Genomic DNA, 26,786 nt, shown 5'->3' on the forward strand with positions numbered 1-26,786 from the left:
CACCGTCTGATCGCTTTATTGTAATAATCATTGTTTTCCTGAAGGGAGGGTGTCGGTTGCAGTGATCTCTGGTGAGCTGTGCGGTGCTGGACGTGTCCCAGACCCCGCATGGAGGGAATCGTCCCCAGCGGGATCAGGAGCCGGGTGGGCGGAGTCCCGAGGGGGCGGGGTGGAGTTAAGCCCCGCCCCTCGCTGCCATGGTAACGGCGTGCTGCCTGCCTCTCCCCTCCCCTCGTTGCTATGCGATGGGAGCGCCGATGAGGCGGGAGGGCGGCGGCGGCCGGACCGGCCGTGCTGCCATGGGGGGACAGGGTGAGCCACCGAGGCGGCGAAGGGGCTCTTCCCCCATCAGCCCAGCGCCTCCAAGCACTGGTAAGCGTCCCATAGGTATTTTAAATCCTCCCGGCGCTTCGCCTGCAGGAATATTAATAAACAGGGGAAAAGCTGCAGCTGGGATGTGGTTTCACCCGGTGGCAGGCCTCGTCTAACTGAAATGTTTTCTCTCCCCTCGGCCCTTAGCTTGTAACTCACAATTCTCTTGGAAACAGGCCTGGCAGTCAGCCGGGCCGGGCCGCGTGCCGCCGGTGGGGACCGTGCGCCTCGTTCCCCGCAGCGAAGTCTACACACAGATCTTTCAGGATGAGGTAAAAACCAAAGAAGCGGGTAAAAGCAGAATGAGTTAATTCTGTTGGTCTGTTGTTTGCTGGCTGTTAAAAGTGGTTAACTCAAACCACTTTTGGTGGTTTCAGCCTTTCTGAGTTTTGTTTGTTTTAGTAGAAAATAATTGTGTTGTTTCCAGCATCTGCTTTCTAATGCAACTACGGGTGTTTCTGTGCCTTCGTTGTGTGTTGGGATATATTAACTAAAGGCAGAATCATTACAACCCAGCAGTAAAAGATAAATTAACCAGATTCAGACGTTTCTCACTCTGCTGTCGACTTTCCTTGTAACCATAAGCAAGGCACACAGTCCAGTTTGCTTTCGTTTTCCTCTCTGAAGAAAGGGATATCTTTTGTTTGTTTGTTTTTCTTACTTTGAAAACAGCCTTGAATGAAAATTATTACGCACATGCCAAGTAGTGTTTGTTATTTTGCCTTTCTTTTCTGCCACCTTTCCTCCACTGTTTGTATCAATTATTTTGTTATTGTTCTCTGTTTAGTAGTATTGGAAATAATAGTAACCATTTTGGTTATGGTTCTTTTGAAGGTTCGCTTAGTACACTCTTTGGATGAGGTAAGGAACAAGACTAGGATTTCTGTAAAGAGGGAACAGTTCACTTTGGTTACGGATTCAGAAATTTCTACTGATGCCAGGCTACTATGGTGTTACCAGCAGAAGTGGGTTGAAAGAACCCTCTACAATGACTCCACGGAAAAGGCACCGATGTACAGGTAGAGAACAGAAGCATAAAAACCCAATTATATCTTCATGGCTATAGGCATGAGGCTGTAGGATTTGCATTGGGAGCTAGACACTCCTGAATTCTTGATCACAGCACTGATTTGTAACAGACTGTGTCCTTGCCAGATGGAAATTGAGTATAATGAGCTGCTGCCTGTCAAAGTGCAGATTAACAGGCTAATATTTGCAACGGCAGGCATGTTCTATGGCTTTTCTTTTTTAAAAGGAATTGTATGTCTTTTTTTCTTCAAAGCAATCTAGATATAAGCCCAGTCTGATATATATTACTGAACTACATTTTAAGCTATGTTAACGGTTTACATGATGATGCAGTAATGATTATGTAATGAACAAGAAAATAAATTAGTGCATCCATCGATTTCACCGTAACTCTTCTGCTGAATAATGACACCCTTATTCTCACTTGTCCCAAGGAGAAACAGTGCCCCAGCTGATGGGAAGAGCAGTGGGCAGTTATAGGCTGTTTCCACATTTCTTACTTAACAGTTCATAGATTTCTATACCTTTTAGAGACAGTATTTGTGTCTTTGTAGTTTACACATATTAAATTTAGCATTTATTGCTTTTCTGCCATCACAGCAGACTTGAGGTTGTGATCAGCCTAGGATAGATAAGTACTCATCCCAACTCATCTCCAGTTCTCTGAACCATATTCTTTGAAGTTAGAGTGATGCTTATGTTCACTTAAATGTTACATTTTGCAAATTAAATTGAATATTATACCGATTGCAATTCCATACTCTTATGTATTTAGTACAAGTCAAGGCTGTATTTTCTTTCTGTTTCAGGGAAGCTACAACATTTCAAAAGGCTTGGAAAAGTGTAGGTGTAAGTGCAGCAGAGGAAGTCAGAGGCCTACCTGATTTTGTTGGTAAAATTTCTTTTCCTTAATGTCAGATATTTTAATCTGCGTTCTTAGGAGCCACCATAGACGTTATGGTTTGAGCCGAACAAGGTATAAAATCAAGCTCAGAAACTGCCTGACACATTTTTGGTGATTTGTAAGTGCCTTTGAAGATAAAGAGTCTGCTCATAGAAAAAAATGTTTGTAAAACAGTCAGTCACAGTTTGTGTTTAGATGGTAAATTGCAGACATGTTGTAAGCAGATCTCATTCTTGGAGACCGCAATTTTTTGCATCATACCTGAATTTATTTAATAGCTTCCATGCTTTTATCCTTCTGAGAAATCACAAATTAATAAAATCAAAGAAAATCGTAAAATACACTTCATTATTCTGCACAACTACTATACTGCACAAACTGCAGAGGTCACAGTGTGGATTTAGTGATTCATTGTGCAGATGTTACGTATTCTGCAGCAACACTTCCAGGCCACATGATCCTCACTTCTTTCTTGGCAGTTCCTGAGGAAACGAGGAGTAATATCTTGGAACGCCTGTCAGAACGCCGGCGAGGCCGTCATGATGAAGCACTAACCTCAATGTATCAGGAGCTTGCCTGCATTGCCAGGGTGAGACTGGGTTTTGTAATCCAGATAGAGTGCTACGCTAAGGTCAGGGGCTAATCTTCAAAGGATCAGACTGACTTCTTTACCTTTTTAGGACATAGAACCCTTTGTTTTGGAGACTGGAAAACTCCTGCTAGCAAAATTGCTGGAATCAGATAGAAAAATTGAACTTCTGTTTAAAAAGATTGAGTCTGACGCTGCTCTGGAAGATTTCTCTATTGAAGTAAGGCAGCTCTTGCCATTGTCTCATCTTCAGTTATTTGTACCTGGTCTGCGTAACATAGCTTCTTGTGTCTTGATGTAGTTTTAAAATAAATCTTGCTTGATTTTTTGGGTTGGTTGGTTTGTTTGGGCTTTTTTTTTTTTTTTTTTGACATTTACTTTTCAGTGAGATTGAGGGTAAATTCTTCTTGCAGGGTTTGGAAGAGCTGTGGAACATCACCTATCAGGAATCCATGACCAGAAAGAAGTGGATTAGGGAAATGGATGAATCCTTAAAAAAGAGTGAAGAGAGTCGAGCTGATAAAGTGAGCTGTAGTCTTCATAGCTGTTAATTAAGCATAAAATTATTATTTGCTTGTGATGCTGGATGCAGAGCAAACAGTAGCTTGTTTCCACAGGAGTCAAAGAGGTCTGCCAGGCGTTCTGTGGTGTAGGTGATTACTATCTTTTCACCCATAGATCACTCTCTCATTTTTCACTCGCCTAATCAGGAGAAGATACTTCTTTTCCAGTTTCAAGGTGTTTGTTTCTTCCACAATTACCTGTACTAAAGGTGCAAGGAATATGTGAGCTGCTTGTATTCTTCTGCAGGGTTATTTAGATCAAACTGTTATCAAATCTGAAGTTATTTTGTTGGGAAGTTCCTATTCTGCAGCTGCGAACGTGCACAGATGTGCCCTAGCTAATTTTAGTTTGGGTAGGCTGGGTATGAGTAGCAGAGATGCTACAGTTATGTAGGCTTCAGCCTGACCTGTCAAAGTCATTTGGCATCACAATAAACGTTTGCATAAATAAATGGATGGTCCGTAAGGAAGTCCTTGCTGCTTTGTCCTTGTGGGCAACCGAAAGCTATCTGTTACACCTGTGTCAGTTTGTCCTCTCTTTGTAATGTAGACACGATTAATAGGTCCAGTGGTATCAGCAGTAACTTTTCTGTTTGATCAGTCATGTAAAATCCCAGAGATCGTCACGTTTGCTTAAATTTCTTGTACGCTTAAAACAACCATGGATGAATTCACTACAGATATCTGAAAGGAAGTTGGCTTTTAAAGTCAGATTGCAGCCTGTCTGCAGAGCACTCAATTGTCACAGATAGTAAAGAAAAATCAGTTGAGTAGTAACAAAATTGAATGTTTTAGTTACTATTTTTATGAAATATTTTAAAAAACCCAGTATTTAAGATATTTAAAATAGGTCTTTTAAGATTCACTTTTCAATCTGTCAGCCAATTGAATTTATTTTAATGGAAAAAAAAGTCATATATAGTTGCTTACTTTAGAAAACTGACGTTTTAATTATACAGATTTTTGTTGTTGTTCTTATTTTTTATTGGATAGATAACAGATGTGCTGAGGAAGTATACTGTGGTGCTGGAGGAAATTTCCTTCTTCTTGCCAGCTGACGTCCACAGGCTCGTGAATTATGAGGCCATGGTACATCTTTCATATTGAGTTTTTTTTACCTGCAAGAAAATAGCAATCTCAATATTCCCAGAATGTCTGTCTTCCAACTGAATGGCATTATTTCTACCTATCAATCACTGCAGTGTAGGAGAGTTTTCTATTTTACACCGTATTCTTTACAAGTCATATTCTTTTCCCCTTGTTTAACATAGATTGAGCAATTTTCTTTTTCTTTTTTTTTTTTGCTGCTTTTATTCCTGTTTTTATTTTTTATTACACAGTTGATTAACAGAGCACTGTTGGCTAATCAGAGGACAATTTCCAAGCTGTTCTTTAATCTAATGAAGTCAGAGATGAAAAAGGAATTATTATATCGATTGAAATGGCAAGATAGAGTCAAGGACTGGAAGCTCATTCAAAAGAACCATGTGGTTCAGGGTTTCAGGTCAGAAATTTTACAATTATATTTTGGAGTATTAATAACACATAATGACTAGTGTTCATTTGTGTTTTCTGTTTAATAATTTTTCCATTATGAAATGAAAACACTGAAAGAACTTAGCATTCTTTTTTCTGTGGTATGTGTAGAACATATTTTATATTTGTATTTCAAACATAAAATTTTCCCAATCAGATATTTACTTCAATGTATTTTTCCATCCTACAGAGAATTTATGGCAAATGAAGAAATACAGAATCCCCCAACTGTGAAAACAGAAATGGAAAATATGATAACAAATCAGATTTTACTTAATGAAAGGAGACTAGAGTTTCTGCAGCATCTTGGGTATGACGTAAGAGAGAAATAGAAAAATGCATTCTTGGTTTTTGGTGCAGCAGTTACACTAAACAGTGAGCGATCGAGGCGTAGAAATGCAGGAACACTAAAGTAAATTTTACTAACATTTGAAATGTAGTAGAAAGGGGCAGACAAGGATGGGTAGATAAGTAAAAATTGGTGATCTTGTCAAGACATTATTTCTGTGAGGGAGTTTAATTTGTATAATAAATTAAGAAAGGAGTCGAGATCAAACACTGCTATGTTTGAATGTCCATCGTGACAAGGTGATGGTTTTGGTGCAACGCATTACAGTGGTTACAGTTTTCCTTTTACAATGTATATAGCAATAAGTCAAATTGCAGTTGATTCCTTGTCACTAAACAGTGGCCTTGAAAAACAGCAGTCGTCTTATCTTATTTTCGTTGCTGATATGACTGCAAGTAAAATAAAGCACACTAGTATGGTTACTCTGATTCATAATTTTATCTTTTAAGAACTGATGGGGTTGGATTTCAAGATATCTGACTCTTTATTTCTTATTTCAATAGTAATTTGTTGCCTCCAACACACACAAAAATGGAAATAAATGAATGGTACGGATCTCTGGTGAATTTAAACGAAAGTATAGGTAAGTTAGGAAATCATAAAAATAGACTGCAATTCAAGCAATTATTTCTTTCTTTTTTGCAGGCAGTAATGAGACATAATGTTGCTTTGAAAGTATATTTGCTATACTCTTCGTTCCGTGTGTTTCCATGTACCTTCTAAATTGCTTTGCGCTGGCAATATGACCGAAATAAGCTGCCTGTTGCATCATCTCCCTTTTGCCAGCACAAGCATTTTTGCATGGTGAGGTCTAGCAGGAATGGACCTGGTTAGAATTAATCTGGGGAAAACAGAAGGTTAATTTTAAATCAGATCAGTTCTCAGCCACGCAAAAATACTCATTTTTACCTCTTGGAGAATGAGAGAGGAAGTATTTGAGATGCTTCCTCTCTCTGAGTCCTGTAGTCTGCCTTCCCTCTGTGCATCTGCCTTCTCTTTTTCCAGAGCACATCCTGTCTTAATGTTTGTAGCCTGTATAGTAGCAAAGAAATTGCTAGTGACTGGAAATAACTCACTGCTTTAAAGCATAATGGTTAAAAGATTTGTATTAAAACATCTTATTTTACTGGGTGATAGTGTTATACAATTGTGGAGACACTACTGGGGTGTATTTCCTGTGCTGAGACTCAGGACAGGTCCTCTGTCATGTTTCCATTTCACGCTGCACTGTGAAATGCAGAAATCTACAATAGCCTGCTCTTCCATACCCTTCAGATACCCACAATGTGCACTGCATGATAAAAATCTGCAGCCAGTATGAGATGGTCCAGCAAAAATGTTTGGCGGAAATGCAGTTGTGCAAGGTTAGTATCATACCTTTGTGGATTCTTGGCAGGCTTGTTGGTAACAGTAATACAGGTTTGAGGATACACTAAACATTGCGATAACAAGTGAAATTACTTTTTAACCTCTGTCTTATTCTGTTAGAAAACTTACTGTCCATTTTGCTTCGCAGTAGCATGTGGTATTTGTAGTTGAAATGTGACAAAGCAGTAACAACTGACAGTAATGAAAGTATTGTCCCACACCTAGGTAGAGGACTCAAGGACAGAACTCTCAGCCTTTGTGTTGAATCTGTCGTATTTTGGGAAAAATTCCGCCTCTCTGCCTCAGTTTCTCCCTTTGTGTCCAAATAGAATTATACTGCTTACTACTAGAATGTGAGAGCTAGGAGGTTGAATCTTTAACCATTCACAGGAAAAGAAGAAACACTAAGTTTAGCTATACACTCTAAAAGCCACACAGTATGTTATGTTACGTTACGTTCATGTCAATAACTTACCATTCTTTTCATTTAGGATAACCTATTGAATCTGAATGTTTGCACAAAACAAGAGGCTGAAGAAGTTGTGAATTCTGAGTTACTTCCGTTGGTTGAGAAACTACGAAGTCAGTTTGAAGAAGAACTGGAACACATGGATGTACGTTTATTCTGTCTATTTTTATTACTCTCTGGGAGCACTCTCTTCTTCCTGTGCTACTGCCTGAAATGCTGTATGCATCTTAAGCTACTGATGTTGTGTTAGAAAGAGGTCCATGGTGTGACTGAACACTTGTCCCACAAATAAAAAAAGTTCAGTGTGATTCAAGGAGAACAGTTAATAATTGTTTGGTTTTTATTTATAATATGTTGTCAGGGATGAATTAGGTATAGCTCATCCTGCCTGGAGGCAGAGGCATAGATTTAAATGATCTCCCAAATTTCTTTCTCCCCTGTCTTTTATGATTCCATACATGGAAATGACTGGGCAGTTGTTCCTAAAAGAATAGATAGCCAGATACTTCAGGGCATGTGCAGAACTTAGTAATTCTATGCTTTGCAGTACCAGAAGAATAAATGGAAGTTTTCATATCTCAGCTTCTAGAACAAAAATCTGCATTCTTATCCAGTTTACTTGGACTATTTTTTCCTCTCCAAGTAGAAGAGACTGTGGTGAATACTGATAGCATACTTCCAGACAGCCTTTTATCATGTCATATATCCCGTTACTCACTTATTGCACCTTCCAGCAAACAGTTTAATAATTTCCATTTCACTTAAATGTATTTCTTTAGAGAGACTTTGAGGATGTGGCTAAACAGAATGAGCAGAACTGCAGGGATTTGTACAGCTATTTTCAGGAGGCTATGGATCTCTGGGATGTGCATCAACTCAATCTGTCCCAGCTGGAAGGTGAACTTCAGAAGAAATTAGATGAATGCAAATGGAAACAGGATAACTTAATACAGGTATACACATAAAAATAAGGATGTGGTATGATATAAAGAAAAGACCTGTACAAAGCATTTGACGCTGTCCCACACAACATCCTTATCTCTAAACTGGAGAGAGATGGATGATCTTTAAGGTCCCTTCCAACCCAAACCATTCTATGATTCTATGACTTCTTAATGCAGAGAGCTCTCTTGAATTCAAAATAGCTGGTATAAAATTTGAAGTATAATCTTTGACATTTATACTGGAATTTTTACAGGGTACTTTCATCCTGTCAGGTACGTTTTTTGCTAATGGCTTGATTCACACTTAATGAGCATTCAAATATTATTCTTGATATGACAGTTGTGATAATGATTATATTTTCTGGATTAATCACTGCAATTTTCTATTACTCATAAGATCCTGTGTGAGTATAGAGTCTTGTTTATATATAAAGTTCTTGTATTATGGGTATATCATGCAACTTGGGGTGGCAACGTCAAAGATGTTAATTTTCTGTGAAAGATCTTCATAATAGACAAGTTTTGGTAAGGTAGCTTCCTCTCTTGGTGTAGCATATATGTACATTATTAAATTAGACTCCTAAATAGTTATGAAGTGTATTAGTAATTACTAAATAACTCTTACTGGGTTGTTTTTGTGTGGTCTTAGACGAAGGAAGCTAATCTGAGTGTAACTTTGGATAAAATGAGAACAGCGAGCTCTAAAGAAAAGCTGAAGAAATATTTGAAGAGTGCCCTTTCTTCTTTAGCTGCCATTGGAGCTAAGTATGAATTTTGTAGTGCCAAACTTAAGAAGTAAAGCATATTTGAATGTTCGTTGTAGTGTTGTTTATGCTGTAGTGTGAAGGTGCGGAAAAACACCGCTTGCTACTTCATGCAAGAACGTAAAAGAAAATAATTTCCATATTGAACAAGGTTAAGGCAAATAACATCAACGTTTTAGAAGTAGGACTAAGGATGACCAACGAATACTGACATAATTTAAAAAATATAGTAGATCAATATTGTCATGTAGTATACTATGTCATCCATGCCAATAGGATAATTATTTATTCAGAAGGTAAATGTAGTAGTTCAGATTGTTGAATCGCAGGGATCAGAAAGTAGATCTGTGCCCTCACCTGTGCTCTGAGCTCATGGATTTATCCCTTTCAAAGTTGTGAGGACTGGTTGGTAAACTTTGTGTTAAATTTCTCATGATCAAGCATTTGCATCTTTAAAAAAAATCACATCAAAACTGGCACATACCACTCTCCCTGCTGAAGATGTTTGCAAAAGGTTTGAGGATTAAGTAGCCAGAGAGGAAGCAGTTATATTTTCACACCCAGAAGGTCTTTTCTGTCTTAGACCAGAGGTGTATTAGAAGAGTGGTGTTGACTTGAGAGGCAGATGCACACACCTCACGCTCTAACTATGTTTAGAGCTGTTGATTCAGCACTCTTTATAGTCACTAGAACAATTTAAAAAGAAAACACAAAGGTAGCATACGTTTTTAGGTGAGTGAAAATACAGTGAGAGGTTGTAGAGATGGAATGTAATTATCTGAACATTTGAACGTGTACATCTGAAATATCTCCATATAGGAGAAAAAGCAAATGTAAATAAAGACAGGTGCGAACATTGATTTTTATTGAATTGAGACTGAGCTTGAACCATTAGTTTTCATTTCCAAATAAAATGAAAATAAGCCAGAAAAGCTTCAGTCACAGCTGAGCATGGTACAGGACTAAAATGAAAGTCAGTATTTCTTGTAATATTCCTTATGTAAGCACAGATCTCGAATGGTTTCCCATCCAAAATGAAATATTTGAAATACTTCATTGTGAATATTTTTAACTTCTGTGCATTTATGTATTTGTAATGAACTCATCTCTACTAACAAGCCAGGGTGTGATTGTATTCAGGCTAAACATACATAGTACAATGTTTAGCCTAAAGGTTTTCTGAGGTTGGTCAAAAAGTTAGATTTGGATTTAAAGCCATTGTAGTCATGTTTCATTTTATTTTTATGTATACTTGAGTGTCTTAAACAGTGACCTTACATTTGACAGGTATAAGACATTCAACCAAGTTTTAATGAAGAAAGTAATGGATTATCCAGAAGCTGTTTTGCAAGAATTGATTTCTTATAGTAAATCCATCAGCCAATATTTCAATGTAAAGGAAATCTTCAAACAGGTACAAAGAAAACAAACTTCTGGTTTAAAATGTTACTCGTGGATTGCTATTTCATTTTTGGAAAAAATTACAGTAGCTTTAAAATTTAGATTATATAAACTAAAGCATTGATTTGGCCACAGGACTGAAAACCCAAAATCTTTCTCTGTCCCACATTTTTAACTCTGTCCTTGTTACAAACTGCATTTCAGCAGATTCACTTGCCTTTTAAACAGAAAACTGCAAGGTAACAAAATTGTATCAATCAGTTTGAGTGTTGCAGCTCCTTTAGAAGATAGATGATCCATTCAAGAATACATTTTATTGAAATACAAATATTTTGAGAAGGAATATGAATTTCTTATAAGCAAGTGTCCTGGTTTCGGCAGAGATGAAATTAATTTTCCTCTCAGTAGCTGATACGTTTTGGATTTTATATATGAAGAATGTTTACAAACACACTGATGTTAGGAGTTGTTGCTAGTGAGACAGAGGACACTGTCCAGCTTTCCAGGTCTTGCTAAGGTGCAGGTGCCGGAAGCTGGGAGGAATAAGCCGGAATAACTGACCCAAGCTGGCCAAAGAGGGTATTCCATGCCGTAAACGTCATGCTCAGTATGTAAGTGGAGGATGCCCTGGGAGGAGACATCTCTTGCTCTCTCCCTCTCGCTCCTCTGCCTGCTGCTCAGTTTCGTTTCTGTGATCGCTGCTCAGGACAGGCTGTACCGGTCACTGGGACATGGGGTGGTGAGAAATTGTGCATTGTTCATTTTGTATATATTAATATCCTTATATTCTGTTATTATAGTAGTTTTCCTTTGCTATTCTAGTAAACTGTCTTCATCTCCAACCCATGGGTTTTCCTTTCTTCCAACTTCTCTCCCCGATCCTGCTGGGGAAGGGGAGGGTGAGTGAGAAACTGTGTGGTGACTTGGGCTAAACCAGAACAGCAAGCAAATCCTTATTTTTAAATTGTGTGTGTTTCTTTGTTGTTTTGCTTTTAGAACTTGCAAGGAATGATAGAGTCCACATTTCAAGATCAAAGTACTACCGCAATGGTGCAAACAGGTATTCTTGCTTGCTTGTTTTTTCAATCTGTATTTCTTTGGATTGTGACCAGTAAAACTCTGCTTTAACTGTGCAGAATTACTTAAGGCTTCAGAAGCTGAACATCTGGTGGAGCAGCAAGCCAAGAGCATTGTGCAAGAAAATGAAGGAGCAGAAAAGACGGATGGTTGTCAAGGAGAAACTGAAGAAACAAGTACAGTTGAGAATGAGGAGATCTTTGCACAGGAAACTGAAGGAACAGAGCAAAAAGAAGATGGGGAGAGTATTCCTCGTGAAAGTGAAGAATCTGAGCATGCAGAAGAGGGGGTCAGCTTTACACAGGTAAGTGAACAAGAGAATAAATTTGAAGGTGAAGATGGTCTTGCACAAAATAATGATGAATAGGAAATCTTTTTGCTGAGGTAAGTCTAAATTCCTTAGATTAGATTTAGTTTGTACACAGAGCACGCAAGAGTCTCTATTGTTTTTAATTTTTCTGGACTGTCAGGGTTTTAGATCCTTTTCATGGGTAAATGGAGAGGATAAAACAGTTTACGATCATTCCTTATGCGCTGATTTTTCCCTTGTAAAAACCTTTTGCATAGAATGTTTTTTGAAATATCTTTCTTTCTTTCATCATAGTATTCTTAAGTCATGGTGGATGATTTAAGCTGTATTTGTATCTAAGTATTAGTTTTTTCAGGTCTTTAGTTACATGAATTTATTATCGTAAGAAAAACCTTTTTAAACATTGATGACTCTTCCTACTGAGACTTCCAAGCATATTCTCTGTCCAAATAGAGGACGAGAACGTTATTCTTAATATCCTTAGAATTCTTACGTTAGCTAGTGCACAGTTCATTATACACTTATACCTTTAAAGGTGACAGATTATGATTTCGTGTTGTTTCCTAGGCTAAGTTCAGCAGTAGCAAGGTGGAAAGCTCTAACGTTGCCATTGAGACCTTTTCCACTTCTAGTGGAAACTCTTACACAGTTATTGGAGTTAAGGAGGCGGGAGAGACTGGCATCCCAGAGACTTATTTTACAAAATATGAACAAAAAGAATCACTTCCTATGTACCTGAAATATGTACTTCTTGAAGAAACCATGTTTGTAGAGCTGAAGAAACGGTTAGTAGAAAACAGTTTATGTTCTTTCTTTCCCTTTAGGTAACAAACAAATTTCAGCTGTTTAGAAGAAACATTAGACTAAAGATGCAAAAATTATCTAATTATTTTGATGTTATTCCTTTTTTAAAAAAATTATAAGAGAAAATGTTTATATTGCTTTTCATCCTTGGCTCTCAAGGTACCACACAAGCATTTACCTCTTAAAAAACGTTAATTTTTTTAAAGAAAATTATTTAGTGAGAAAACATTACAGAAGGGCAAGTAATTTGCCCCAATTCCCTGCAGAGCCATGAAGGTGAAGGGCCTGGTACTTAGTAATACACAGCCTGTTCAAAAACTGTACCAGTATTGTGCAAATGGTAGTGAAACCATATCTTCCTGTAGTCAGAAGTTAAATCCTTAGAATTCATATATTTAATAAATTATTTTTTTATTACTTACTGTTCCTCACTCTGATATTTCTTTTTTAATCATAGGATTCGCCTCGGCTTTTTTGAACACTTGGAGAAATGGTTTGCAGAGTCCTTATCCAACTCCAGTGTCTCTGTAGCTCACAAGAAAGAGGAGCTGAATTCAGAACTGCAGCTGCATCTTCATTCACGTCAACAAAAGCAGAAGAATATAGAGAAAAATATCTACAAAGTTAGAGCTGGTACTGACTTTTTTTTTTTTTTTTTTTACTGAGTATTACATATCTTCATTTAGAGATGAACATAAGTGGACCAAAATCTGTTTCAGCATCAGTTCACTCAATAGTAGGGGACAATAGGAAATAGTAGAACATCTACTAGTTCCTAGTATAATATGTTACTCATATTTTTAAAAAGGTGTTTCTTTTCTATAGCCCATACTGGTTTGTGCTATGTTATGTTTGGAAAATACCCAGCAGTGCCTTGATCAATGACTTGATTGTAAAAGTTGTAGAACATTCAGTTTCTATTGTCAATATTTGTGAATCTTCATTCTCCTTGAAGTTATTTAACAAGAGTTTGCAATGTACAAAAAAATAATTTTTCAAGTGTTGCAGAAAAAGAATTAGCAAGTGTTGGGAGAGATGAGATGCCAGGGCTTGGCTTCTGAATACAGGAGCAGGATTTAGCTGTATGAAACGCTGCTCAGCAGCTACAGATTGACCGTTAATCAGAGCTTTTTTTTGTATCAGAAGTGTCAGGTTTTGCTTGTGGAAAAAAAAATTATTTAAGACAGGCTTGTTGGTCTTTAACATATAAACTGAAAAAATCTCTTGTGAAAGAATAGGAAAATAATTTTTCAATCCCACTTTTTCCTCCAAAGAGGACAGGCACCTTTTCTGGCAGTTTTCTTGAGGTTGATTGGCTGGCTCTTGATTTATCCAGCTGTCATTCCAGAAGGGAGACCGAAAATGATTTTATTTCCCCCTCTGCCCCCAAAAATAAGGAAAAGTGTATTTTCCATTAAAAAAAAAAAATCCTTTACCTTTACTTTCGTTAGGAGACAGCGAACAGAGAGATAATGGAGATGTTAGCGTGTTAGCAGTGACCAAAACTAAAGGAAAAAGAGGGCTTAGGGCAAACAGAAGACATTTGTGATTTGAAGGGATTAAGAGCTCCCAGGGATATACGTCAAACACGGGACAAAAGTACAAGAAACAGAATCACATGTATTTTATCTGTATGTTTTAGCCACTCTGAGATCTGGATTTGTTTATTTTACTGCTGCTTCTGATAATAGGTTGGCTGGTGGTTGTGACAGTCCACAGTAAAAAGGGAATAATGACCATGTTGTCAAATTTATTTCTTATCAGTGGAACTGTTGCTTCACAAAAAGCATCTAGACACCCACTGTGCAGAGGTGGAGGAAGCTCTGAAAAAAGAGAGAGCTGAATTTCTCAAATTTCGTGATCAGCAAAATGACATTATCAAAAACTTACATTCACCAATCCATGACATGGAATCTGTCCTCCTCAGTGCTCCTATGAATGAGAAGTAAGTGTGCCACTGGTGTTGCTGACTCTGAATTTCCATAGTTAAATACTCCTGATTGCTGTCTGACATGTTTGTGGTTTGCATTTTGAATCTATTTTATATGTCATTACTCTTCAATGAAGACTACTTTATGAAACTTTAAAGAAAATAAAAATTCTTTAGATTTTGTTATCTCTCCATGAAGAAATTAAAATCAGTCCTGAATGGATGACAACTTTCATATATTTTCAAAGTGCTGGCACTTTTAAAGTAGAAAAGATGTTTCATCTGTTTAGATTTCATGCAGTTTACTGAACCTGCGCAGTAATAGCAATCGACTAATTGGTTTTGAAGGATGCTCGTTCAGTAGCATCAACTGCTGGCTCGTATCTTCTGAGTGTTCATCAAAACAATCATAATTCAGTGATTTGCTTTCAGAATGCTGAAACACTCTTGAGTTCTCAGATTCAGTTCATGTCTTTACAGCTAGCAGACTCTGAACCATAATACGTGCTCCTCTTTCTGTATGTTTTCCCGATCTTTTATTATTTGCTGTTAGGTTAGTTTCTTTCAACAACAATCTGCACTCAGAGCTACAGAATCTTTTGGAAGAGATCAAAGTTCCCATGAGGAGTTACCGGAAATATCTGGAGGAAGCTTTGGAAAAATTAAGGGATTCAAATGTGGATTTTCTCAATGCTTGCAGGTATGCAGATTTCACTGGAGTGTTGTTTATAAATAGTTACCTATTTCTGGGCATCAGTGTTTGTTGCATAGGCAGAACAGTAAAACTGAAGATTATTTTGTTGTTCATCTAGTTTCCTATTAAAAAAAAAAACAAATTTAATTTGTTAAGTCACAATTATTATACTGTTTTCATCACATTTGTGTTGATATATATGTTTTAGGGCTGCTTAGCTAAAATAGCCTTTGAGAAAAGGAAAACTCATAGCCAACTGCTTTTACTCTGCTGGTTGCTTTCAGATCATTTTTGGAGGGAGGTAACTTTTCTCCTGAGGAGGTAAAGTCTTCCAGGAAGCGTCTTCAGGAAGAACGTAAGCATATTGACTCTTTTGAAAAATCGATCAAGAAAGATATGAAGAAACTGAAATCAAGCTGCTTGAAGAAGGTGTGCAGAGTTTCATTTTTTCAAATTATGTATTATATTGGCATATTTGATGTGATTTATAACCAGCTGGCTCCCAGATTGGGACTGTAAGACTGTTCTGTGTGATAATTACACAGTGGGAAAAAAAAAAGTAGAAAAGGTGAGTTCTATTATTTAAGTTTTTTAAAGTGAAAATTAATTAGTTAATTAATTAGTTCTCTCCATTGTTTCTGACATTCTTAAAGGCTACTGAAATTATCAATCGGCCTGAAACAAAGTTCTTTTATCTCTTCACGAGTCGAGTCTTTATGGAGAAGATCCAGCGACTTTTGAAAGATGTACAACTGCAAATCAAATCAGAGGTACAAACAGAAACATCAGAACTTTGTTTAAATTATAATAATTTCTTTCTTACTCCACTGAAGAGATTTTTGGCTGAATTCAGAGTGGACAATCATTAAGTGACTTTTTATATTCTTTCAAAACCTATTTTCTGTCATTATCAACTTAAAACTACATTTTCACTGCTGCTGCAGCTGTGCTGGGACAGTATGGTCTTGCAGCACGTTGAGTATGTACATCTGAATAGACCAGCGTTTTTGTGTCATGCAGTAAAGTGTTGCATTTGTGAGTTATAGTTTTCTGCTTTTCCTCTGAGTACCAGTGATTTCAGTGTTTTTACCAGCAAGTTTATTGGTTTAAGAGTGGAGCTTCTGAAAATCCCTCGGATGAGAGTTCACTTCACCAGTGAACTTCACCAGAAATCTCCTTCTACTTTAGGTAGCAAATTCCAATTTGCAGGCAGCGACATTAAACTCTTATCTGGAGAAGCTCCATCAGAAGATAGATGTGTGTGCTCATCCTACTGCAGATAAAGAAGTAAGTTCTAATCAGCATGAAATGCTATTTAATTTGACTTGGTATTCATTTGACTCACTGTGCATGTTTGTATAATGTATAAACTAATATTTTTGAGGCAGACATATTTATACACATTTGGGGAAGGTGGGCTGAAAGAGTACTTTACCACAGAATTTTTGCTCGGGAAGATCCTGTACCTGTTCTCCTGTTTGCAAAACAAAAACCTAAGCCTCTCTACAATCTCATTGCTTCCATGTATGTGTAAATAAAATGGTGACAGAACAGAGTTGAATGATCTTGTATGCAAGTGTCAGTGTCTTTGAAAAGTCTGATATAGCTACTTTAGTACCTACTATCTGTTTTATCATATCTTTCAGGCTCTGACTTCAGAAGAGTTGTATGATTTCGCCAAAGTAGTGTTGGAAGAACTGAAAAAGAGGAACCGGTATCTTGACTGCTTGCTAGTAAAAGCAATGAGCCAGCATGATAATGTAAATAGTGTTTAAGCTCTCCATATTTTATTTAATGTTGAGTAAATTTTTACGTGTATATATTTTAAAGGTTTTTCAGAATCTATGTTTTACCAAATGTTAAAGACATGCAGCATCACAAGGAGTTGCTCAGTCCTTTACAAGAGTTTCTTTTCAAGGTGTGGCACTATTCATAGATACATATTTCATGGGTTTCTTTATATAATAATTAAATCAAATATGTCCAGAAATTTTTTTATCAAGTGGTGTGGTTTTTTTTTTTTTTCCCTTCCTTGTCTGGAAAGTCTGTCTCTATTTTGTAGTTAACAGTGGATCATTGTTTTAAGGGTATATACTTAAATACTGGTTATGATCATCATGAGAATCTACTCTTAGCTGCTTTTAAGTGTCGCAGAGCTGTATAGCTGTAACAACGTTACTAGAATTACAAAAAACTTTCAGCCTGTGAAGCAAAATAGTGTATGTTTGGAAGACCTGCTTCAGTAATCAGTAACAAATGTAATGCTTTCACTAATTGCCTGCTACCAGGCAATCAACAGGGTTCCATTTTTCTTCCCATTTCAGGAGGACTTTACCCCTCTTGCAACAGATGTTATGTTACAAGGTCCAATTGCTGTTGCCATTCGAAGAGAGTGTCTCAGAGATCAGAACAAAGTGATGGTGATGGGGTTGGATCCTGAGAAATTTCCTTTGTTAAATCCAAGCAGAATGGGAAAGTCTGCACTTGATGACTTATCAATAAGCTTTATAAAAAATTTACTTGAGTAAGTACTTGTTTGCCTAAAGGTCTTTATTTATATATTTTCTTTGCTATATATACCTCTCCTCTTCAGGAGGACTCATGATAACAGTACAGGGGGCTTCACTACAGTATTTTTTGAATCTATGTTTCAGAAGCATATTAAGGTTTTTCTGAATTCCTATTTTGTAGTTTACCTTTGTATGTACAGAACTATTGAATATATTGTTCATGGGTAATACTACTACATGCTTTCTGATCAGTCTAGCTTTAAAAATGAGTGTGGTTGAGACTGCGTTCTTTTTAAGAGCAAGATTTATAACAGCCAAAAATACCCCGTTCTGAGGAATAAGTGACATCTAGTTTGTAGCACTATGATAAACTTCAGGTATTAAATTTTTGTATTCTAGAGCCTTATTTTAGTTAAAAGGTGATTACATGCTACATAGTTAAATGAACATACAGTGTGAAATGAACAGTATTACAAGTGTCTGATTTGCAAATAAATATTTTAATGCAGTTTTGCTTCTTGAAATTCTGAAATTCAAGTTAAACAACTAGGTACTGCAATGAAAGTACTTAAATTTACATTGTCAGTTTTAAGTGTAATCCTATCTGTTAAATATTGTTTCTGAAATTTAACTGCACTTAGCATATGGTAAGAATAGAGATCTTTAAAATAGCAGGGTATCCCATAGGCAATTAGCTCTTTTTTTTTGTTTCAGAATTCAGCCACCTGAAAAATCTTCAAGCCTAATTCAGGAGAGAAATGATGGTTTGCATTCATTAGGATCAGGTGTGCCACCACTTCTTTTAATATATTACATTCATCTAAATTGTCATTCCTAGCGTATCACTGGGCGGGTCTAGCATGTTCCACACCAGTGGCTTACATGCTAGCTCGGAAAAGAATTCGGCATCCTAACTTTTTTCTAGGTTATCTCTACTTTGCCGTAATAAGATGATTTTGGGCTCTTAACCAATGAAAGCTGCAGAATTAGATAATAATTTAATCAAGAGCACCCATATTTGTGACAGCAAAAGGGAAAAGGGATGGAGAAAAGAATTAGAAGTCATGAAAATATGTAGGGGATCAGGGATTGTAATTGTACAGTGTATTATCATTCACTCAAAGGTGAGTGCAGAGGTGACCCAAACTGCTCCCTGCCTAGTGCTCCCGTTTTCCTCATCTCTCTTCCCTTGACTCCTCCAGCCACTTCCAAAGATATCCTCTCTCTCTTCCCCATTCCTAAGTCCTCATCACAGCCAAGACTATTAATGGAGCCCACTCATTCTCCTACTTATTCCCTGCCTTAATGTTGTTTTAAATCTGCTCCCATCTACTACATCCTTTCTGTGAGATTCCTGTTACTCTTCCCCAGTGCACAACTTTTATTGCTGTTGCCCCTGCTGGGTTACTTCAGTTCTGTGCCAGAAATCATTGTTCCTACAGTTGTCCCCTTAATGTTGTAAAGAAACATTATAGAAATGAGAACACCAACTATATAACCATATCAAATACTTCAGTTGGCATTTACACAATATTCTTCATTTTTCCTTGTTAAATATAAAGCAATTCGTTCAAAATCAAAGAAGACTTCTGGCTTAAATAGATCTGGTGAAAGTCCTCAGAAATCTGCTACTTACAGCTATGCAGGCCGGACCACTAACAAGTCATCTTTTAACAAAACCATGCCAACAAGAAGGTAGGACCCTCGAAAGGAGAAATTCCACTTATATTATTCCTATGCAGATGTTTACCTAAACTTTGTCCATTGCCTGTTCTTTGACAAATTCTTAATGCTTATTTGTATTAGCCTTCTTTCCATCTCTGCCTACCATTTGGGATCCCTTCCCTGATTGTGTTTTATAGATGAAATGAGCTACTGTAATAGTGAAAACAACAGAAAAGTTTTGAAGAGCCTTTGAGAAGAGAATTCCAAGAATTTTTTTCCATCAAAAAATTGTTTTCCTATAATATTAGTTTTAGAATTACATTTTCCCCATTTTGTCTTCATTTTCACGTCCATCATATGACTGACTAGCTTAAATAATCAGTCAGAGAAGGAATATACTTGTGAGTAGTTTCAAATTAATGTTTTGCCTCCCTAGGACAAACAAACTCTCCAAATCAGTTCTCAGTGACAAGAAATTCCAGATATTTGGAGAGAAGCCTCCAGAATCTGAGTAAGTCATGTGCATTTGCAGAAATAGAAGTGAATCTGCAAAAAAAAACCCCTACCTATGTATCTATTTACCTATCTATTTATTTATTTGTATTTGCAAACTATAGATTTCACCATTAAGTTTTTAGGTATTTAACCTTGATATTTATGGGTCAAAGTGGTTACAGAACAGTTCCTTTTTGCAGCATAATAATAGTGAATGGAAAAATCATCCATTTTATTCAATTTAATGTCTCAAATGTATATTTACAAAATATAAAATGTATATTGAAAAATATAAAATAGCCTGTCTTTCAGTTACTTTTGCCTCTAGGAAGATAAATAAATTTTAGACTTGCATTCTTGTGCTCAATATTTCATTTATAGGAAAACTATAAAAATTAATGCCTAAGATGTTTAAGTCCTTGGGAATTTTGTTCTACACTGTGTTTCGAAATACTTTCAGTAAATACTAGACCCACCTCCAAATATTTTTGGTTTATCTAAAATGCACGGTAAGCTCTTAAGGTAAGTTTTCAGTACAGGAAGTTGTGGAAGATTGCTTTTTTTGGTCTAGTGATGTGGAGGTGTTCTCCAGTAATTTTTACAGTATCTCAGAGTCCTTGCTTCTTCTGAAGGGAATCTGTTCTAATGGGAGTGGAAGTTTTTAAACATTCTGAAGATTTATTTGCATATGCTCTGAAAAATGTATTAAAATAAACCTGAACAAAATATTTGAAAAACAGTAACTATTGCTAATGTGATAGTTTTACAGTCTGATTGTCTTTTTAACTTTTTAAAATTTTGTTTGTTTTCAGTACTTTTAAGGGGATTATTATGAATATTCTCTGGACGGGTAATAACAACTTGCTCTATCTTGCTAAGGTAAGAAAACCCAGTGTTTTCAGTAACTTCTACTTTCATAGGTCTGTTTCTGTGTCAGCTAAATAATTTGGTTCTTTACAATGTTTGGATGGCCATCCAAAAACTTGGCTTTCTTCACCAGTGCATTTCATTTTTAGATAGTATTTGACACAGCGTATTTTTAATCACAGGTTTCTTGAAAATATAAACTAAGCATTTCCAAACCAAAGGAAGAAACCTGGTCTCCAACAACAGGGTGCTTGGTAGCCTTATGTATCTCTATTGCTGTTACATGCCTAGATGTGACTTGTTTGAATGTGTCATCAACAACTTTTTTGTTTTATCTTTACCTACTGAAGGAGTTCTATCAAAAAAAGAAGCCTCAAACCACAATGCCTGAAGATCTGCCAGAGACATTTGAAGACTGTGCAGAATTGTTTGGACAGAAACTATTGTCATACCAGAGTCAGACAGATGATTACTACAACTCCTGTCTTATAGGTAAATTTGTTCAGTTAAGACTTTTAATTTCTTGTGTATCTAATTTTTCAGTTGTGTAAACTGAAAATTACAGTGATTGAGAATTATGTAGCTTTCTTAATCTGTCACACTCAGTGGAAGAACTCTGGTTGATTTTACTGCAAATTGGTCCAATATTCTTTATATATATAATCAGTTACAAAAAGTGTAGCAGAAGGGCCCTTGACTAAACAGAAAGACCTGTACAAGGTCACATCTTTTAGCAAGTGTATGTTTCTCAAAGCATTAGGCCTAGAAAAAGGAATGACAGGGACACAATCTCTGTGAGAGAAAATTCCAGGTTGTTTGACCCCTGCCTTGTACATTCAACTTGGCTGAGTGTTGTGGGTTTTTTGCTTTGTTTTTGTTTTTTGTTTTTTCTTGGCAATGAATACTTCTGTGTCACATAAACACCCTGTCTTTTCCAAAAAGAACTTCAGAAGCAATTGAAGTTGTTTGAGAAGGAGTTCCCTTATGTCTCCCAGTTGGCAGTTGAAGGTCTTTTAAAAGAACACGAGCAGAAGCTCAGCTATTCCACTGGTCAGATTTGGCAGCGCTTCAAGAAACAGCTGGAAGACTGGGAGAATGTGAAGGTGTGTATCATGGGCATACTGGAATGCTTCCAGTGTAAGCAATGCTAAATGCATCAGAATTATAAAATTTTCTTTTTATTAATCTCAGTGTTTGCTTAATCACTCACTGCTGAGCTAGACACAGATTTTGTTTGTGTTTGCAGTTAGTCTGTGTAGTACTACTGGAAGCTTTGTATTTCTAGCAACTCAGTCTCTTCTCTGCACTGGGCTGCTTCTTTATAATCTTGTACAGCTCTGCCTGTCATCTTACACTCAGATTGTAAACTCTTTTAAGGGCTGTGACATTGTGGTATGGCTATACAGCTCATACTCTATGGATGCACTTGTGTGTAGGTACTATGACTATCCAGCAGATAGGCCGTTTAGTATATACTACACTGCAAGGTTTATCTCTAGACAGCCAAGGAATACACTAAATTTTGTCTTTATGAATACTTTTATATAAAAATGTGTGGGTTTTACTTCTTTCCTGTTAGGACTCAATTGCACATTCTTTACTGAAGTCATTTCTTCCTTACATATTTACTTAAAGGCTGTGCACAAGAACCAATTACATCCCTCCCTGGGACACCCAGACAACTTACCTCAGCTGGATGCTTTGTGCCAAGAGGAAATAAAAAGGCAAAAAGACCAAGCTGATGGTATTCGTCTCAACATACAGATGCTGCAGGTAATTGTGAAGCCATTGCTTAATACCAACTTAGATGTTGCATTTGGAAAGGAGAGTACATCTTGGATACATTTTGCCTCCCCATCGAAAGTAAACTGGAAAATGTTTTCAGTTTTAGGCAATCCTGTTCATATATCTTCTAACCTTTAAGTTATGTATTATCAGCATTAGATCAATTTATCCATAAATGCATGTGCACATGTAGACATGAATACATTTATTGTGGAACTAACTGATCCTTTGTATCATTCATAGAATATACTGAGGAAGAGATTACAGATCTTAATGGTAGAATTATTGGATGTAAGTCTAAATTGGGAGCAACAGTGACATCCTCTGGTTAGTTATATTACTTGCAGACAACAGATGCCTGGCAGAGTCTTCTGTGTGCGTTTCATTAGTGTCATTCACATGTCAAAATAATTGTCGCTTTTCTACACAAGGTGAGAACTGGAATAAGAAGAATTTTCCAGGAGAGATTCAGGAACCAAAACACTTTTCTTGCTCCATCCTCTAGTGTTATTGAGGGTCAATTCCTCAGCGTTAAAGCTCTTTGTTTACTTCTCTCAGACCACTTACTGAGAAGAAGAATTCTATACTATTTGCAGAGTATATATATTTTTAATTACGAAGTAATATCTCCTTCTGCTCTTAGCTCTGCATACACACATGGAAACACACATGCTCTCTTTTAGAATAATACCTGGCCAAAGCACTTCCACCCAAAGTATCCAAATTCCAAAATGGCCTTTGCTTTGGCAGAAGGATGCATTTACAGGTAGCTGTTTTTATCAGGTTTAGATGTTTTAACCCAAATATTTAACTGCTGGGGAACTATACACAGAACTCCATAGCTTTTTGTACGTTACCTTAGGTAACCAGGTAGTGTTGAGAATACTGCACAGAGGCACTTTTAGACCCTTTTATATGCAACTTAGAGCATCTGCAGCTGTTGCAAAACATCAAGCTTGGATAGTTGTGTGGTTCTTTCGGAGATAAAGGAGAGGAGATCAAATTATCAAAGGAATTCCTCTCATTTGTCTCCAATGTCTCCAACAGGACTGTGCTGCCGAGTGTGCTCAGAACTTTGTTTCTGCACTAGCTGCCCTCACTGAAAAGCTGCTTCTGGAATTAGATGAAAGCATCACTATTGATGATGTGCAAGTAGCAAGTAAGTAAAGAGAAGACTGCTTGTTCAGGCCTCCGCTTCCTTCTCAAAGATTGCAGCAGACTTTTCCTAGGAAGAGGAGACTTTTGTGTGCTGTAGTACTTTAAATGGCAAGATTTGCATGATCAACCATGCCAAGCTATTTCTTGAAAGTGAAGAGCACCTAGCTGCATATAGCTGCTGAGTCTATCTTCTGTTATCTCCCAGAAACTGAAACACCGACAGAGAAGACATCCACTGTAATCCACCCTAAACAAGCTGAACTTCCTCTAGAAATCTGTGAAGATAAACAGTTAGTGGAATGGGGGAGTAGGTAAGATTTGAAGATACTGAACAGTGTTCTATGTAATTTCTCTTCTCTAAACTGATATCAGACACTGTCCTCAGTTTTTTGCTGCACTTGTTGAAACTGCTGAATTCTATGCTCATCATAGTAACGTCATTTAACCGGTTATGAGGCAATTTGGGTGGGTCATGGTTTTAAAGAATAAATGAATGAATAAAAAGGAATTACATATTGTATTACAAAGACATACAATTTCAATTTTATTGCTATGCCACTTTGCTAGCCACTATTTATCAATTTAGCACTTTCAAATCTATGAATATACTGTGTATTTTCACTCAGAACATATGAATTCTATTTACTGTGCAGAGACTCTGAAATTCTAAAAGAAAAGGTAGTTGTACTAAATAAGGTAGTTTTTAAGGTAATCTCTTTGTGGAGATTAAAACAAACATTTAATCTTTTGCACTTTAAGTACAAATACCATGAATTAATATAAGCTGCTCTCTTTTCTAACTTTCTGTCTGATGTGGCTTGTTTCTTTCTTTGGTTTGTTTTTTTTAAAGGACTTGGCCAGGGATACCCATGACTACTCTTACAGACGATTCAGACTATATTCTTTGCAGAGAAACTGCATCAGTTAAAACAGCTAAGACTACACTGGGACATGTAGCAGCAGTAGAAGCAAGAGATGCTGCATACAAGGTTGGTCTGTGGGAAAGGACTGTGAGTGGGGCTGCTGCTGTTGTGGGTTTGGTTTTTTTAAGAATAAAATTATAGCTATGTATTAGTTTTTAATATACACAGTGTTTTCAGATCTTAAAGCCATATTCACCATGTGTAGAAATACTCTCTCATGTATGTCTCTGATGTTGTCAAAAGCAGAGACAGTTGGTTTCTCAGGGAGCCCTCTCAGCTACATGACAATGGAGAAGCATGGATGCTGTCAGAAACAGGACACTTCATGTATTTCAGCGGCATCACAATTCAGAAAGTAGCTGCTGCCCCAGTGCCATTTCAGTGCAGCTTGTTTTCCCTCACCTTTCTTTCTAAAGCATACAGTTCTAGACTTGGATCACAAAGGCTGATTTTTCCATAAAAGGTGAAGGGCTGTAAGAATCCTACACCTTATCTTACATCCTGAACCATCACAGAGCATTGTTTCCACTGTAGAAATGATGACTCTTTCTTCACTAAGTCTGCTAGAAGAATGAACACATTTCAGACAATTCTGAGACTCTCACTTGCAGTGATGGTAGCTTGTGAAACAATAGTGTTCAGAATTAGGAGAATATTCTTACATTAAATCATTTGGAAATAAATGGTCAGTGTTTATGCATCTGTCCTGGAAGTAAACATACTTCCAGTGAACTGAATTAATTTTAATATATATATATTTTTTTTTTTTAATAGGGAAATGTAAAATACACTGTCAACAATGGCAAATGCCATAAAACACTCATGCAAATTTATAGTTTTTATGTATCTAGTTATGATATCTAAGCACCTGGTTACAGTACAGTTTTGAAGTGAATGTAGTTTGTCAGCAGGGTGTGATACAGTAAATGCGTGCCACAGAAATATATTCCTAAATGTATGTTGCATTAAAAATACAGTATTGTATATTTTGGAGCATACTCTTTAATAAATGTGCCTTGAGGTTTTCATGGTAGTCTACAAGTTTCTGTTTAGGTAAAATACCTTTTTTGCAGCTTTGTAATAGTTCAGTTCATACTTATGACTTAGGAAGTTCTAGCAAGAGCCAGAGTTCATTCTGTGTTTGAGATGCATGCTTTCCTTTCTCTTCTCTAGAGAAAGCAGCTCTTTAATCTTAGGAGCTAATAGAAGTGAGATTAAGATCTTGCATTTTTAGCAAAATTAAATATTGCTGATAATTTTGTTTCAGAAGTCTTTAAAAGGAACACAGAAAGGAGGCAGTGAATAATGCACTGTTCATACTGTTGTCAAAGGCTGAAAATAAGTGGCCTGCGTGCAATCTTCTGACACAGTGGATCAGGACCTGGATTTAGGCAAAGTAAAATTACATTTCATCACTACCAATTTTGTCCTTTGTTGTTGTTCTTTATGCAGAAATACAAAGGTAAACTTGAGCAGGAGTTTGCCCAGATCAAGGAAGAAAGTACAGCTCAGCTGCTGACAACTCGGCATTGGGAAGACTGGTGGAAACAATCCATCCAGAAGATTAAGCAACTCTATACATGAGATCAGTCAGTCTCGCTGGCGTCCATCTGATCAGTCTTGGTGTAAACTGACAAGTTTGTACTAATGTCGGTGATGTTACAGATGTAGTCCAACAGAATTTTCTATTTTTTTTAAATTTCTATAGCACTGAACAACTGCAACGATGAAAGGAGCTATTTTTTTTTGCCTCTTGAAATAAAAAATCTGACGAATGTACTGCAAATGAAATGTAGACTCTGTGCAATACTTCCTAGTTGGATCTCAGCCAGAGTAAAGTTAACTCATCGTGGTGCTAGCTGCAGTATGAGAATCTGAGAAACTAGAAGCTCAAGCAGTGGATTTGTACTGAAGTTCATGTTCAAGGCTTTGGCATGATTGAATATGTCTGTGTCATAGCACAGTCTGAGTTTATAATAGTCAAAGGCAGCCTGTTTAATAATTGAGTCCAGCAAGGAAACTCTTTCTTCAGCACAGATGAAGCCCTTCCCACAGATATCCTCTCTTTCTTCACATTCTGAACGACACTACTCGCAGCTTGCTACTTCAGTTTTAGAAATCTGAAATACAGGTTTAGAAATCTGAAATAGTTGGTCTGCAAAGAGTATTTTCCACAGAACGATCTACAAGTGAGGTATTTATCTGCAATCCAGAATGCTTTCCAAAGCAGGACTTAAAGATAAAGCACTGCTTTGTTCTGGGAGGTCAAGCAAGTTCATT

The 26,786-nt window shown here is 36.9% G+C and overlaps 1 protein-coding gene across 2 annotated transcripts; it reads left to right on the forward strand.

Annotated features, from left to right (window-relative positions):
- The first annotated feature begins 2,849 nt into the window (after positions 1–2,849).
- CCDC180 (coiled-coil domain containing 180) lies at positions 2,850–26,285 on the forward strand. 2 transcript variants are annotated; one of them, XM_086763805.1, is made up of 34 exons: positions 2,850–2,894; positions 2,986–3,114; positions 3,308–3,418; positions 4,451–4,546; positions 4,798–4,961; positions 5,184–5,303; positions 5,846–5,925; positions 6,618–6,706; positions 7,202–7,324; positions 7,959–8,132; positions 8,773–8,888; positions 10,175–10,301; positions 11,285–11,348; positions 11,425–11,654; positions 12,243–12,460; positions 12,937–13,112; positions 14,244–14,424; positions 14,963–15,109; positions 15,388–15,532; positions 15,757–15,873; positions 16,292–16,390; positions 16,750–16,863; positions 17,428–17,627; positions 18,328–18,398; positions 19,176–19,308; positions 19,715–19,789; positions 20,586–20,652; positions 20,991–21,132; positions 21,583–21,743; positions 22,276–22,413; positions 23,473–23,584; positions 23,789–23,894; positions 24,434–24,572; positions 25,959–26,285. In XM_086763805.1, the coding sequence occupies exons 1-34, from the start codon at positions 2,865–2,867 to the stop codon at positions 26,088–26,090; spliced, it is 4,326 nt and encodes a 1,441-aa protein (XP_086619931.1). In that variant the 5' UTR covers positions 2,850–2,864; the 3' UTR covers positions 26,091–26,285. The 2 variants fall into 2 exon arrangements, with proteins under 2 accessions (XP_086619931.1, XP_086619930.1); XM_086763804.1 differs by having other exon boundaries at positions 11,285–11,324; positions 11,425–11,669.
- Positions 26,286–26,786: the final 501 nt, after the last annotated feature.

The sequence above is a fragment of the Chlamydotis macqueenii genome, chromosome 20 (assembly GCF_036417535.1).
Source record: "Chlamydotis macqueenii isolate bChlMac1 chromosome 20, bChlMac1.mat, whole genome shotgun sequence".
In the NCBI taxonomy this organism is placed as follows: Eukaryota; Metazoa; Chordata; class Aves; order Otidiformes; family Otididae; genus Chlamydotis; species Chlamydotis macqueenii.